Source organism: Typopeltis vanoorti, chromosome 6 (assembly GCF_054136105.1).
Source record: "Typopeltis vanoorti isolate ZY-2024b chromosome 6, IOZ_Tvanoo_1.0, whole genome shotgun sequence".
NCBI lineage: Eukaryota > Metazoa > Arthropoda > Arachnida > Uropygi > Thelyphonidae > Typopeltis > Typopeltis vanoorti.
Window position 1 is genome coordinate 68,245,546 of NC_143554.1, and position 17,549 is coordinate 68,263,094.

General features: G+C 36.0%; 1 protein-coding gene across 5 annotated transcripts in view; it reads left to right on the top strand.

Annotated features, from left to right (window-relative positions):
- LOC150105512 (histamine H2 receptor-like) overlaps nucleotides 1-17,549 on the top strand; it is a 116,079-nt gene that overhangs the window by 93,807 nt on the left and 4,723 nt on the right. For all 5 annotated transcript variants that reach the window (XM_090394853.1, XM_090394854.1, XM_090394858.1 and 2 more), the window contains one exon: nucleotides 14,229-14,294. In XM_090394853.1, coding sequence (XP_090250979.1) covers nucleotides 14,229-14,294 — 66 coding nt within the window. The remainder of the gene's footprint in view (nucleotides 1-14,228; nucleotides 14,295-17,549) is intronic.

The window sequence follows — 17,549 nt, forward strand, 5'->3', positions numbered from 1 at the left end:
CTAATGCTTCATTGTCCTCTTCACAAGGATAATAAAGGATTAGTGCTTCATGAAGAAGGGCGCTTTTCGCCACATAAACATTGCATCACATTCGCAATAATAGCCCGGGTGTGCTTTCAAAAATGCATACACCTTTGAGCCATTCAAAAAGATGTAAAGAGACACAGTGTGTCAAATTCTTAGTGTTTTTTTTTTTTTATTTTTAACCGCTGAGAAGGCGTGACTAGGTGAGCTTAAATTTTGAGCTCACCCAGCACCTAGCGGCAGTGATTGGTTATTGTATCAACCAATCCAGTTGAATGTTGTCATGAGTTGAGAGATTACTATATCCGATGGCTTTATTACAAACAGCTGTCACACGTTTTCTGGAACTGAAAATTTGAAAGTGGATCTTAAGGAGAAAAATGCTAATTGTTCTTTCTTTTGCTTGTGCAGCATAGCATCTGTTGAGATTGCAAAGTTTTTTAACAGTATAGAGACATTTTTATTCTAGTCTTGGAAAACAACAGCCAGTAAAAAAATATCTATTCCTGAATAAAAATGAATATTTTGGGAATTATAAGATGTTGTTGATCTACAACAAAATACCAGCATATGTGACATTGATAAGACAGAACAGCTGATACTAAAAAAAAAAAAAAAAAAAAAAAAAAAACCCTAACGAATTTAGGATTCCCGAAAGTGTGGATAATTCTGATAATGATCGGATGTTATGTATACTGAGTCTCAGTAAACAAAATAAAATTGATTGTTGTAAAACGGAGCAAAATATACACAAACCAGAGAAATACGCATAACATGTGCAACAAATTTTACGAGATGATTTGTTGCTCCATCAAACCATATTTATTCCTGCAATACTTTCTCTCATAAGTTTTTTTTTTAATTATGGCATCATAAATTCACTTATTCATGTTTAGAATTTATAGGATTGTGCTATTTGCTCTATCCAGCAACTTATAGGACACACATATCACAAATGATAATTATTATTTGTTTACTATTAATGAAAGTGTTTCTACATTCTCACGTCTTATAAATGATGGTTCACATATTTTTATCTTTGAGTATTTCAAATATACCAACCAAATATAGCATTCTCCTTCAGTGTTGTTTTCTAATCAATCATAAAGCAGATTGTTCCCCCACTCTAAGTTAAAATTCAAAGTTATCCTGCAATTAATTGCATCGGACCAATTAAGACGAGTGCTGACGAGCTATGCCCTCTCAACACTTTCAATACATCGATAAAATGCAATCTCATGGTCATGGGCGTCTGTGTGTGTGTGTGTGTGGGAGGGAGATGAGGCACTCCCCTCTGAGATTGATTAAAAAATTCCACAAATTATAATCATAAAATTGATTGCGATATGTAATCTTACACCCTCGACCCTGGGAACGCTTTGTCTGTCTTAAAATTTTATTATGGGTTGGCTTGTTGCTGGGTAGCTATAGAACACGTGTTTTATTGCAGTAATAAAACACGTGTTCCTGTTTTTGATTCATCTTTTTCTGATTTGTGAACAGTGACTGGTTAGTTTGCCCTCTGTCTAGTAAGTTACAGAATGAAGTGTGAATTGTAAATTTATAGTGAAACAAATTTAAACAAAAAAAATACATTTTTAAAAGGTAAGTGTATGTAATTTAATATTTTACTTGTTAGCTTTATTTTTTACTTTTCAACTGAAATAATTTAATCTAGGATTAATTAATTAGTTGATTTTTAATAAAATATGCTGGTCAATTTTTTAATACAGTGGTATCTCGCTAATTCGAACCCTCCAGTAATCCGAACTGTGGTTTGAAAAAAAAATTTTTTTTTATTTATTACGTATTATTTTGCATACTATTATTTTTATTTGATAATTATTATTTATTTTATTATTATTACAATACAGTATAACAACGGTGATACACAAAAAGAGGAAATTCAAAACGTGCATAATTTGGTTAAAAATATAAATTCAGATGTTGAAATTTCACAAACAAATGTCACAGAATGGATTACAGGTAGAACCGAAAGTGAATTCGAAATCAAATCAGATGCTGAAATTTTAAATATGACGCTACAGAATGAATTAGAAGATGATGATGATGATAAAGAACTCGAAGGAAAAAAAGTAAAACATGAAGAGGCAAGTTGACAGTTTTAATATGTGAATTTAAATGGGCTAAGCAGAATGATGCGCCATTCCACAAAATTTTATTGCTAATGCAGCTCCGAGAAGAAGCATGCGAAAAAAGGTTTAGCTTCCAAGAAGCAAAAGAAAATCTGACTTTTTTACAAAGAAATAAAAACTTTTTTGTGTGTATTTTGTGAAACTTTTTTTGTGTTGTGTACAAGTGATATTTTTTTACACAAATTAAGTTATGTACTGAACTATTGAACTATGCAATTTTATTAAATCAGAATCCTCAACAATACAGGTACATAAAAATTAAATTTTTTAATTTAATTTTTACTAAAATAAACTTGCGTACTGTATTATTTTTTAAGTTTTACATTACAGTAAAGTAGCTTTTTTTCTATCAGTTCATTTATTTACAGAATTAAATTGATGTACCATTAGAAACTGATTATTTTTGTCTTAAATGCTAGTTATTGTTGTCTCTTGGGGGGGGAAATTCGCTAATCCGAATGAGCACGGTTTTTATTAGTTTGGATTAGCGAGATACCATTGTATATGAAATTGTGCTAAAAACTATTAATTCTGAATAACTTTTTTTTTGCCCAAGAATTAAAGATCATTAAAATCGATGCAAAATGAAAATAATGTATTTATAGTTTATGTCGACAAATAATTGCATAAAAAAAAAAGCTAAAAGATGTTTATTGATGTAATTATTTAATTAAATCAATAATTATAAAAATTTATTGATGTAATTACATCAATAAATACCTCAATACTGATGTAAGTATTGAGGACGACATCCTGACAGGAATAGAGATGGATGGGTATGATATGTTTCGTGAGGATAGAAGGGGTAAAAAGGGAAGGGGGAGTGCTATTGATGACAGAGAAAGAGTTATGTCCATACAAGGTAGAGATGCAAGAGGGAAATAGGGCCAGTGGTTTTGAGGCAGTATGGTGTGAGATAGAGGTCAATAGAATCAAATACTTGGTGGGATGTTGTTATAGACCTGGTAATGTGGATGGTGGTGATAGTGAAATGTATAGTCAAATAAGCCAAACAAATAAGAAAAGGGTGATCATTATGGGTGATTTTAATTATGGCAATATAGACTGGAATGATGAGATAGCAACTGGAAGTAAAGAAAATGAGTTTCTTGAGTTTTTGAGGGGTAACTACCTCAGACAGTATGTAACAGAGGGCACACGAGGATTAAGGGTCTTGGATTTGGTCATCTCATCAGAGGATGTAATTATAAATGAGGTGTCAAATCATCCACCAATTGGTGAAAGTGACCATGAGGTGATTACCTGGGTGGTTGCCAGCAGTGCAAGGACCCCTGTGAAAAAAGGGTATATGTGGAACTACAAGGGGGGGGGGGGTGATTATGAAGAGCTCAGGGGACAGCTTGCGGGTGTAGCATGGAATGAGGAATTAGCTGGAAAAGAGATCAATGCAGCTTGGAGGATTTTCAAAAACTGTTTAGTAGATGCAATGTCTAAATGTATTCCAAGGGTGAGAAGGTTAAATAAGGTAGGTGTGAGATGGATGAATAAAGAGATTAAGCATGTGATTCAGAGAAAAAGGGCATTGTGGAGGCAGCATAAGAGAAGTGGAAGTAACCAATTTCATGAGGTCTACAAAGACCAGGCAAGGGGGGTGACTTGGCTGGTGAGAGTAACTAAAGAGAGGTATGAACAGCAGTTAGCTAACGAAGCCAAAAAGAATCCTAGGGAGTTCTTTCAATATGTAGCCAGCAAAAGAAAGAATGATTATGGAAGGATGACATTGATTGGAGGAAATGGTATAAAGACAGCTGTTGCAAAATGTGTGGTGGAGATACTTAATGAGCAGTTCATAAAGATCTTTCAATCTTGTGAATGTGACTTCATGAAGAGATTGAGAGCAGTTGATGATGGGGAGGAGAGACTGACTAAGTGAGCAAGAGGCGTTTGGGGAGTTGAGTAAACTAGATGTAAATAAAGCTGTGGGACTTGATAATATATCACCGCATATTCTGAAGGAATGTGTCAGAGAATTGACACCTGCCTTGACATATTTTTTTAATACGAGTCTTGCACTTGGTCAAGTTCCTAAAGAGTGGAAGGAGGGCAAGATTGTGCCACTTCATAAAGGAGGTGATCGAACTCAAGCATCAAACTATAGGCCTATCTTTGTGTCAGGTGTTGTGGTTCTTGGAGAAGCTTGTGAGAACTAGGATCCAGAGTTGGGGTGACAATAATGGTATAATCTTTGATGGACAGCATGGATTTGCTAAAGGGAGGTCATGTTTTAGTAATCTATTTACTTATTACAATAAAGTGACTGCTTCCTTGGACAGAAGAGAAGGATACACAGTAATATACTTGGATTTCGCAAAGGCTTTTGATAGAGTACCTCATGATAAGTTAACAGTCAAACTAGAGCAGATGGGGTTGGATATTAGATTAGTGCATTGGATTGGAGACTGGCTATCTGATAGGTATCAACAAGTTGTGTATGGGGGGTGTGATATCCAGGAAAAGGAAAGTCACTAGTGGAGTGCCTCAGGGGTCTGTTTTAGGGCCATTACTATTTAACTTGTATATTAATGATATTGGCAAAGATTTGGATGGAGATATTCAGTTGTTTGCAGATGATGCAAAGTTGGGACGAACCATAAAGAGTAGTGAAGATGTTGTGGCCTTGCAAGAAGACTTGAATAAATTGAGTGATTGGGCAAGCAAATGGGGACGTGAGTTCAATGTTGCAAAATGTAAGGTTTTAAAATTTGGAAAACAAAGATGGGATGCAGAATTTATGCTTGGTGAGAATATATTGTTGGAGGTAGAGGAAATAAGAGATCTGGGGGTGATAGTGGATAAGGATCTAAAATTTAGGGGACACATCGTTAAAAATTTTGAAGACAACACAAAGACTTCTGGGAATGATGTGGAGGACACTGACATGTAGAAGTAGGGAGATTCTTGTTCCATTGTATAAAGCTTTGATTAGGCCACACATGGACTATTGTGCCCAGATTTGGTCACCAGGTTTTCAGAAGGATGAAGAGATGTTGGAAAGGGTCCAAAGGCGACTGACTAAGGTAGTTTCTGACCTCTGGAATGTTGAGTATGAGGAAAGATTGAGAAGATGTAATTTGCAGAGTCTGGTGGAGAGAAGGAAGAGGGGAGATATGATAGAGACCTAAAAGTTGGTAAGGGGTTGTTATAAGATCAATGGTGGAGAAGTTCTACAGAGAATAGTGGGAGATCAGGGGAGAACCAGAGGTCATCCCTGGAAACTGTATAAAGAGGGTGTGAGAGGCAGGTTTTTTTCATGCAGAGTTGTGAATGATTGGAATGCCTTGCCTGAGAGTGTGGTGTCTGCACAGAGTTTGAGTGTGTTTAAGACACGGTATGATGAGATGTGTGTGTGTGTGATAAAAGGACCTCCCAGATGAGTCTTTGACTCTATGAGGTCTTGGGAATTAATAATAATAATAATTATTTGTCTCCAAGCCCCCCCCTCCTGGAAAACATGACAGCACACCCAACCAAAATGATCACGCGACGCCACTGCCACCATCCAAGTGATTATTTCTTCACCAACCTGAGGAAGATTTGACACTTCATATACAAGATCTTCTGATGAGATAATCAGATCCAAGACCCTTGATCCATGTGCAGCCTCTGTTATATCCTGCTCAAGATAGTTGCCCCTCAAAAACTCAAGAAATTCATTCTCTTTGTTCCTGACACACATTCTTCATTCCAGTCTGTATTACCATAATTAAAATCACCCATAATGATTACCCTTCTCCTATTAGCCAGATCAATTTGCTAAACATTTCCTTCTCACTGCCTTCCACATTACCAGGTCTATAGCAACAACCTGCTAAATATTTCATTCTATTCACCTACACATTACACCATACTTTGAAAATACTGTCACTTTTCCTTGAATTCTAATAGTTATAGATCAAGTTCTCCTTTTGCATTTAATATCACGTAGATATTAAATGCAAAAGGAGAGCAGATAAAATGGAATAATAACATTTCGATAGTGTAAGCAACAGCCGCGTCACTCATTCCAGCTGGATATGTGGCACGTTACAATGATAATAATAATAATAATTAAACTAAAACAACAACTTGCGAGAGACACAGAAATTAATGTAGTGATTGAATTCACAGGAAATGTTTTATTCATCAGAATCAGGGTCCCCCTGGACCACATACACGATTTTCAATGTGCTGACCTTTCTTGTGTACAACAAATTGCATCTGGTGTGCGACATGCTCTACAGCTGAGCATGTCTTACTCCGTCCTCTGCCAGATCTAACTCCTAGTAATCCAGTTTCTTCAAACTTCTTAATCATAGCTCTCAGTGCTACAGCTGACATAGGACCTGTATGCAGGTTATGAAGCCTTCTAAATTCCCGAAGGGCCGCTACGGCATTGCACTGGTTAAGGTAAAACAACTTAACAAGTAAAGCACACTGAGGCAAGGTAGGATGCATATTGAGCACAATTCGTCAGTCATTAGGATAACTGCCTGAATGGTCCCAATCCCTTTTTAAGTGGAAATGGTGGCACTGCTGTCAGGTATGCACAGTAAAATTTGCATAATCCTTTTTACCTGCGTTTACTGCAAATATTTCATGGCTTTCGGCTCCCCCAGTGCCAAAATTTCACATATCGACGACTTTTGATACTAAATCTTTTTTTTTGCGGAAATCATTTCCCCATGCCTTCAAAAGTCTCAATATAAAATTTGGTCTCATTCTGTTTATTGGTTTTAGCTACAGATGCCTCCAAAGAGGGAAAGTTATTTTATGGCCACCCTGTACGTAACTTTTTCTTAATCCTATCGTCGTCGTCCTGTAGCATCCTCTAGCAAGAGGGGTGCAGCAGATGAGCAGCTCTTCTTCATTTCTCTTTGTCTGTCGCTTCCATCATTCTTAAACCGGTCCATTCCACGATGTCATTAAACTACTCTCTAGTTAGTCTTCCACATCTTCTCTTCCCCTCAACTTTCCCTTGTAATATAGTTCTTGTCAGGTGTCAAAAAGAACTTCTCAGAAGATGTCCTGCAAATCTGGTCTTTCTTTGCATAATATTCTTTAGCAGTGTTCTTTCCATCCCAACTCCTCTTAAAATTTCTGGATTTGATATTCTTTCTGTATAGCTAATCTTTTCCATCTTTGTATAACACCACATTTCCAATGCATTAATTCTTTCCATATCTCTCTTTCTGAGTGTCCATGACTCACTTCCATAACTTGCAATACTCCAAACTGTTGCTTTAACTATTCCAATTCTAACGCCTATTTTAGTGTTTTGTTTATTAAAATTCTCTTCATTTCCATAAATGCCGATTTAGCTTTGCCTATTCTATTTCTAATGTCCAACTCTGAAGTTCCTTTTTCTGAGATCCAGCTACCTAAATATTGAAATCTTTCCACTTCTAAAATCTTTCCTCCACATCTTATTTTTACGTTATCTCCTATTTTTCTACCCATTATCATTAGCTTGGTCTTTTTTGTGTTAATTCTTAGTCCATACTCTTTACAAGAGTTTTCAATTCTTTGAATAATTTGTTGTAACCCATTTTCACTTTCTGCCATCACCACTACATCATCCGCATATCTTAAGTTATTAATGATTCTTCCGTTTATTTTTATTCCTTCTTCTACATCCTCAAGTGCCTCTCTAAACATTTGCTCACTTAAACAATAATGGTGATAACTTGCATCCTTGTCTGACTCCTCTCTCCACCGGGAATTCTCCTGTTTCCTCTCCATTTACACATACCGACGCTATTTGTGACCAATATAATCTCTTTAAAATTTCTAAGTCATAAGAGTCAATATCAGAATTTTCTAGAATGTCAAAAAGCCTTTCATGTTTCACTGTATCAAATGCCTTTTCAAAATCTAGAAATCCCCAAAACAACTTTCCACCATGGTTTAGTGTTTTCTCCCCAATAATTCTTACACAAGTTATAGCCTCTCTAGTTCCTCTGTTGGTTCTGAATCCAAAGTGTTCCTCATTTATTTCTTTTTCTATTTTATTCCTAATTCTCTCTAAAATTATTTGCTGTGTTTTTTTGCTGTGTGAGTTATAAGACTTATCGTTCTAAAATTGTTACAGTCTAAAACTCCCATCTTTTTTGGAATGGGGATAAAAATTGATCTTCTAAACTCCTCTGGTAATTCTTGTCCTTCATAAATTCCGTTAATAATTTGCCATAACACTTCCATACCTTTTTCACCTATATTCCTTATAAGTTCTATCTGTATACCATCTATTCCAGGTGATTTTCCTTCTTTCATCTTTTGAATTGCTAGATTCAATTCCTCCCTCATGATGCACAGTCTCTGTCCACTATGCTCTTTCCTTTGATTTTCTCCTCTTTCCCTGTTTTCATAAAGTTTACTTACATATTCTTCCCATCTCTGTAATATCTTCTCTTTTTCTATCAGAATTTCACCTCTTTCATTCTTGATTGCTCCAGTCCTTAGCATCTTTCTCCTTCCTGTCATCATATTAATGTTTTTATAAACACCTTTTATGTCCTTTCTTTCTGCCTTTGCTGTTGTATCTTTACTTATTTCATCTAACCACTCTTACTTTTTCCTTCTTATCTCTCTGTATCTCCCTACTCAAGTCTTTATACTGCTTTTTTTTTCTCCTCTGTTTTACTATTAACTAACTTTCTTCTTTAATCTAACTTAATCCTATAAAAACATAAATAACTACTGGTCAACATCAATTCACTGCCTGGCTTAAAAACCTACCGAACAAATTTCTCATCCTGCTTTTTCATTCCATCAATCTCTGTTGATGGAAGTCTTCCTCACACCATTTTCCCTAAGAATTACAATTACAACCTTCAGTTGTTCAGAAAAACATAACAGGTTCTGTCTTTCTTCTTGACCAATTGCTTTGACATAGACAGCACTGCTGTGATATAGGTTTTGCAACCTTTTTGTGTATATAGTTGATATATATATACAGGATGATCAAAATTAAAGTATCCCTGTTTTTTGAGGCCTTGTGGAGCACCACCCAGTGATCTAAATGCTGCAAAACTTTGCAGGAATAGATTGTACATCATATGGAAGCAATATCTAAGGGAAAAAAAAGTAGTTCAAAATTCACCAGCAGGTGCAGCCACGATGTACTGAATATAGATGTACTAATTTTTCTGTGTGGGTAAGGTGAAAAGTGACAACCATAAATAATACATTTTTATTCACTTCCATTATGCATTCATGGGCTATACTGTTGAACGTGCTTCCCTTCCCAGTATGCCACAAACTGCATCCTTTGCACAGTGTATTCGATGGTAGAATGCAGCTGGTTGGGACTGATGTTGTGTTATGCTGTCTTTCAGCAGTGGCAAGTTATTAGGATGATCCTGATAAACCCTATATTTGAGTAATCTCCAGACAAAAGTCACAGGGGCAGGGGGAAGAGTCAAATCAGGTGAATGAGACAGCCATGTGGTGAAAAACACATGGCTGATCACTCTGGCTAATGTGAAACGTTCTTGAAGAACCTCCTGTACAGATAAATTGATGTGTGGAGGGGCCCCATCCTGCACAAAAATGATTGAATCCCACAAACGCTGCTGTAGCTATGGCACAACAAAATTTTTTATCATATCATGATACCTCTTGGCAGTAACTGAGCAGGTCACAGGACCAGACTGGTGAATGTCTTAAAAGAAGAATGGTCCAGTGATAATGAAGCTGTAACCAGCACCAGACAGAACTTTGTGTGAATGTGAATGCAAAGGAATTTTGTTGGATTCCATGCAGGTTTTGCATAGTCCATACTCAGAAATTGTGGGTATTCACAGCTCTGTTCAGGTGAAAGTCAGACTCATCTCTCCACAAAATCATCCATGGTCATGCAGCATCCAACTCCACTCAAGCAAGGAATGCTGAAGCAAATGTCAGTCGGCTTTCAAAAGTTTGAATGGGTAGAAATGCAGAATCTTCCAGACAGTTCTATAAGGCACATCCATATGTCTTGATACAGCACGGGTATGTATGCTGTTATTCATGGCCTGCTCCACAATGATGGTAGGAACTTCATTCACTTGTTGTGAACTGATTGGTTTGCAATTTCTGCCAGGTCTAACTCTCAATGATCCTGTTTCTTCAAAATAATTAATCATTCACTGCAGAGTGCAAGGAGATAGTGGACCTCATCAACTTTTTACAGGCAACAAAATTCACAGAGTACAGCAACAGCATTACAGTTGTTTTGAGTCTCTGTAGCTCACTCAGTATAGATGACGCCCTTCAGTCAGAAAGGGAGTTCGATTCCCATCCATGACATGTTGAACCTTTATCTGGTGTCTTTCGACTAAAGTGAGTTTTCCAGTCTCATACAGAGGTAGGGGATTTTTTTTCACCTGAAATCTCTGGTTTTTCATCCCTCAGAACAGGCAAACCGACCCCATGAACAGTCATGAGATACATATATTTAATCCCACATTAGGCAGGCTCAACCCCCCCCCCCCAAGGGATAGGGGAGAAAGAAGGGGGAACCCCATATGAATAATAATAAGTGCAATTGTTTAGTCAGTAAACAAGCAAAAGAAACAGTTTCACAAGCAAAGCACATTGGGACAAAATTAGTGCCACCACTGTGGACAGTATTAACAACCAGAATGAAGGGAAAAATCCTGTGTCCATCTTTTTAAACCATCCTAGCGTCTGCGGAGTTGTGTGATATAAAAATTCTGTGCATTTGGTATAAAATTCACCCTCCCCCTCAAATATTGCTTCTGCATGATGGACAATGCATTCCTGCCAAGTTTCGCAGCATTTGGATCACTGGATGGTGCTCCACAAGGCCTTAAACAGGAACACTTTAAATTTGATCACCTTGTGTGTGTGTGTGTCTAACAGCCTGTAACTTCCCCACTGCTGGGTAGCCATTGTGGGAGAGTTGGGTCTACTTCTTCCATGGTGGCCTATTCCATCTTAAGAGAGTGTATTCATACTTGTCTGGACGAATGTATAAAGGTGAAAGACAATTGCAAACATTCATCCCATAGGCAGGATTCGAACCCATGGCCTCTTGGCTGGAGAGAAGATACACTAACCACTCGGCCAACTAGGCTGTATGTGTGTGTGATTAAAGTTAATAAGGCAGAACACCAGAATAAGTTGATAACATTTATTTACTTAGTAACACGACGTTTCATCCCAATTGCACATGATTTCTTCAGGTGTAAATATACAAACTAGTAGATAAAACAGTAAAGACTAACAAAGGTGACAACTATTATACAGTTATACAAAAAAGACTAATGTTATTTTTAAAAATTATTTCTAATTGTTCCAAATGTTCTGCGTGTTTCTATATTCATGTGAGCGTTCTTGATTAACGAAGGCTAGGATGTATTCAGACTAAACGTTTAGGATCTAATGCTATTTCCAAAGATTCCCATATTTTTCTTTCTGGTGTATCATAGCAACAGTGTAATAGTTCTGATTTATCCCATAAAACTTGTCTCATTTGTGATGATAAAGCTGAGGCTTCATTTCTATGGTATTGAACATCTCAAACGTGTTCTTCAGTGCATTGTTCAATTGATTTTTCTGCCCATCCATAGCAAGATGACCGGCAATCACACCATAGCTGATAAAAACCCAGATATTAAAATGGGCTATGCCAAGGTTTTCTGGGTCTTAGTAGTGATCTCATCTTGATAAAGGGGGTAAATACTACTTTGATTTTATATTCCTTAAGTATTTTTGCTAGTTTTATGGAAACAGAGCTAATATATGGGAGCATGATGAATCCTCCGTTTTCTTCTTCATTAGAAATTTCCCTGGTCTCATGTCGGTTGAGTAGTCTGGAGATGGTGTTCTCACTATATCCATTTTGAAAGAAAGTGTTTTTTAAATGTTGAAGTTCTTTGGCTAGTTCATTCTTATCAGTCAGCAGACTCTTGCTCCTAGTGTGGAAATGATACCCAATTTTTGAGGTCTATAATGATTGGAATGAGGCACGTAGATATGTCAGCATGTGTGGGCTTTTGAAATATAGAGACTTTTAATTTACCCAATTCTTTAGTTAGTAGAAGGTCCAGAAATGGGAGTGAACCATTAAATTCTAATTCATATGTGAATTTTATGTTAGGATGTTCATGATTCAGGTAGCCCATGGTTACAGACTAAGAATATATCATCGATGTACCTTTTCCATAATTTTGGTTTATGATGATATTGTTCTAGGGCCTTATTTTCAAATGTTTTCATATAAAGATTTGCTAAAACTTGCAAAAGAGGACTGCCCACGGTTAGACCAGAGTTTTGTTTGTATATTGTACGAGGGTAGTCTGAAAAGTTCTCAACCATAGATGGCAACACTATCAGCAAGATTGTTTTTTTTTTCTAAGTTGGTACATCTGTCATAAGCATCCATGTGAAATTGCGAGTCATTCTATCAAGTAGTTTCTTTTATACAGCTGTCTGAAGCAAAAGTGTTGTCTGTATCCCTTGAAATGGATAAAATTGAGTATCTTTCTAAAAAAGTTTTAATTTTTTGTAAAACAAGGTTTAATGCCAAAAGAAAATCATTCAAAGTTCATAATAGTTTATGGGCACTCTTCTCCTTCATTTTTGACAATTAAGAAATGGGTTGCCGAGTTTAAACGTGGCCGTACCAGCCTTAAAGATGATCTATGTGAAGAATGTCCAAAAAGTGTAACAACACCAGAAATCATTGATCATGTGCACGATAGTATTGGATGACCGGCAAGTCAAAGTGAGTGAAACTGCTGAGACGATAGGCATTTCAAAAGAACGTGTAGGATATGTTTTGCATGAAGAATTGTAAATGAAAAAGCTTGGTGAAAGATGGGTGCCATGCTTGCTCACAGCAGATCAAATGCACACTTGCATGAAAATCTCTGAACAGTGCTTGGAGCATTTTAACAAGAATAAAACTGATTTTGTGCATCGATTTATTACTATGGATGAGACTTGGATTCACCATTACACACCAGAATCCGAACAGCAGTCAAAACAGTGGACAGAAGCCGGTTGTTCAGTGCCAAAGAAGACAAAGTCGGTTCATCAGGACAATGCACCTGCCCACAAAGGTGTTTTGGCAATGGGAAAATTAAGGGATCTGCACTATGAATTGTTGGAACATCCACTCTATTCCCCAGATTTGGCTCCCTCTGACTTCTATCTCTTCCCAAAACTAAAACTCTTCCTTGCTGGTCAGCGTTTTTCTTCGAATCAAGAGGTGATTGCAGCTGTAGAGGGGTATTTTGCATATCTTACTGAGAACCACTACAGGGATGGGATAATGGTGCTGGAACATCACTGGAATAAATGCATTAGGGAGATTATGTTGAAAAATAAAAGTAATTTTGAAATTATAAATTCGTTTTTTCATTGTTAGGCCGACAACTTTTCAGACCCCCCCCCCCCCCTCGTATTTTTATATTTGAAGTATCCAGATGAAATACGGTTTTGAGGAGTGCCATAACCTTCTTTGAGAATTTATCTTGTAGCAGTGCGACCAGATTTTTTTGTTTGCTATTTTGAACTTTAGGACACTCATTAATATCCACAATTCTCACTTGATTTCTTTTATCCTAATATGCACAAATCTATCCAGAAATTAGTAACTGGAATGGAAAAATGCAAACATTTAACAAAAGGAATCCAAACTAAATGATGTTTTTAAAATGGCTAGGAAAAGAAACCACCATACTTTTTAAAAAGTGAGAGCACATTTGCTTATCCCATGTAATTCAAAAGCAAACTTTTTATTATTATTATTAATAATCACTAAATAATTGAAGAATGTGCATTTTTAACAGGACAATTAGGAAAGACATTCCTAAATAACAGAAAAAAAAATAGTTCAAATCTTTTATACAACAATAACACAACAAAACGTTTAATGAGTCAACATACTAGGTAAGGCATGTTTAACTAGTTACTACTATTATTGTTCATTTTTGTAAACGTTTGTATTTCTACATTTCATGAAAAAGGAATCCATCCAGGCAAGAATTTACTGACACATAAAAATGCAATATTTATGTTTTCGATTCTCTGTTTTTGTAGGTTCTTTGAGTTTTCGTTCTCGATCAGGAAGAGGTTCATCCAGATCGGTAGCAAATATATCAGCAGGTAAGTGAGATATGAAAAAACAAAATTTAGATGAACCATTTACATGTTATAAGTCTATTCAGCATTTAAAGACTTTAAATTAGGATTCAGATAGTGGTATAATTGTAACAGCTGTGTAGTATGGAAACAATAGAATATCTCCCTGTAGTCTTGTGACAATATCATTGACATAAAGATTGAACAGTAATAGTTCCTGTAGTGAACCCTGTGGAACTTCACTTGTAATCTTCCTACTCTCTGATAGCCCCCCCCAATAAATATCAGAAATTCAGTTACTAATCCAATCCATGAACCTGATCCAAACTCATATGTTTCAACTTAAAACCACTGCTTTTGTTAAAAGGTAACCAGATTGCTAAAACAAAAGCACCCTTTAACAAATCCATGCTGGCCTGCATAAATAATAATGCACTCATCTGCTCAAATCGGTATACATGGTCTTACCAAATTCTCCAAAATTTACACCTACAGAAGAAATACAAACTGGTTTATAGTTCGATACCTGGATTTTAACACCTTTACAATGGTACTATCTTACCCTCCTTTCACTCTCCAGGAACCTGCTCCATTGCAAGATAGCCAAATTAATGACCCAGTCACTTCTGCAGCACATTCCCATCTTTAATTCTAATTAAGGCAGAACAGCCAGTCTGTCCAAAATGGGAAAGTTGACATGAGAAGAGTATTTGATAGACACCTGGTAAGGAAAGAGATGGTAATAGATCCTTTGTAGATGCAAGACAGCTTCCAAGCTGGTTTGAAGCAAGTACACAGAATCCTTGCTACTTGTTCCAAGGTTCCTTTTAAGGTAAGGTATTGAAATTCTTTTCACATTGGATTGTAGTCTGGTAGAAGCATGATAATTATCAATAATTTTTTGAATTGTACAATAGTTTTGTTGTATCCATTACATATCAAATTGCTTTTCATTTTATTCGGTTCATTTAACAAAAGGGGATCAGAAGAGCAGATCGTATGAGCTCTATATACAAGACTCTTGATAATATTCATGATGAGTGAATGTATCTGCCCGTAAAGGTTGGCTTCTGATTAAACTGAAAATTCAATGTGATCTGTGGGATAACAGATTATTAAGGTACCCAAAAAGGGTAATTGGTTATTGGATTCATATTCAATGGTGAACTTGACATGGGAGTACAAGGAGTTTATTTCTCTAGGAACTGAAGTAATTTGACTTGGTGTGGGAACAGACTGCAAATATATCATCAACAAAACGTAACCATATATAAGGCTCAGAGAATATAGTGTCAAAGAGTTCTTTTTCTGATGCTTCATTAAAAAAAAAAAAAAAACTACGGCTGGTGAGATAGAACTGCCCATTCCTGTTTCTTCTATTTGTTTGAACAACTTTTATACATGTAAAATAGCCTGCATGGATGGTGAATTTAAATAGGTGAACTATGTTTTCTGGGAAATCTGAATGTAAAAAGAGAGTATATCAAAAGATATACTAGTGGATCTCTAGTGGAGAAAAAAAACTACATCAAAGCTATATTCTATTTATAAAATCATCAGAGAACAAATTCATATAAATAGTTTTATTAGAATAAAAGTGGTGTCCTAATTTAACATGAGAGTTTTATATTAGAATTAAGATAATGGATTACTTACAGTCCTATTTATAATCAACTCTTAGACAAAAAGGTTATGTGGGTAGAATATGTGCCTTCCATATTCTTTGGATTTTTAGACAATCATTATTGTTAAGATTAGGGTGGTTGATAAGAATTTCAAGGCCTCCTTAAATTTATGTTCATACATTTTGGCGTGGTGTAAATAACAGGTGCCTTTTTCAGTCAATTCTCTGTAGAGCAGTCTTTCTCAACCTTTCTAAGCCCAAGGACGGACCAGTAAAATGCCTAAAACAAATCTACGGGCCACTAAGTTATGTAATTGTTTTAAAAAACCTATCTGGGGAATACCAACATTTGGGAAAAACTGTGCCATTCGTAACATAATAAATCTAAAAGCATGTTTTGAATACATATGGAAACATAATTAATTAAATCAGAAGTAAACAATTAAAAGTGTATCATCATTGAACAAAAGTTTTACTTTTTATTAAACAAATAAATAATACGACATAATTATGTTAAAAGTTTATTTTTCACTTGGTTAGACTATAATAAATTTAGTTTAATCCTTTATCCAAGCGTGAGCAAACAAAGTTTGCACCTGAAAGTATCTTCAGGACTGGGGTAAGGTAGTACAACATCGGGCAACTCGTTGCAAAGGTAGAGCAAGCTAGCATCACTCCTATCTCAGTATCTCCCATGATGCAAAACACATCTCCTTGTGGATATGTATAATGTTATGTATTAAGGGAATGGCCACTACCCAGACTAGTTTTGACCTTTATTGAGGTCTCTTCAGTGGGAGCCAGGCCGAAGTAGAGATACCAGGCAGAAGCATTAGCAAGGTCATCTCTACCTATAGGAGTTGCCAAACACCTATAGGTAAAAATGTCTGAAAGACATTTTTTTTAAAACTTAAATGAACTGAAAGATAGAATAGTGTTGAAACCATGCTTCGTCAACAAGGAGTAATGCAAAATCAGAATTATGTTCACTTATAAACAATAAAACGTAATTGAAATAACCTTGTTGGTATACTTTGTCCCTGGAAAGCCAGCAATTTTCAGAATGAAGCAAAAGTTGTATATATTCACTGCCCATTTCATCGCTAAGTACTGAAAATAACCTGTTATTTAATGGTCGAGTTTTAATAAAATTAACTAGTTTTACAGCAATGTATAGCACAGTTTTAAATTCTGGTGGCATTCCTTTGGAGGCTAGCACTTTCCTATGTATGAAACAATTTAACCAATTCATATCTGGAGCTACTTCCTTGACCTTAGAAACACCCCCACTATGCCTGCAAGGGCACGAGCTCCATCCGAACAGAAGCCCATACATTTTTCCCACTGAATCCCTTTGTGTATTATGTAATTATTGAGAGTGTGAAATATTTCTTCTTCAGTTGTTCGGGATGACAAAGTTCTACAAAACAGAATATCGTCATGAATATTCTCATGCACATATCTTACGTAGCATATTAACTGTGCATCATTTATAACATCAGTAGTCTCGTCTATTTGTAACGCATAATAAGGGCTCTTCTTAACTCTTTCGATTAACTGAGATTCTCTGTTACCTGCCATATCCTTATTTCTGCGAACTACAGTGTCATTTGAAAGAGGAATCAAATCAACATCTTTTAATAAGTTGTTGCCAA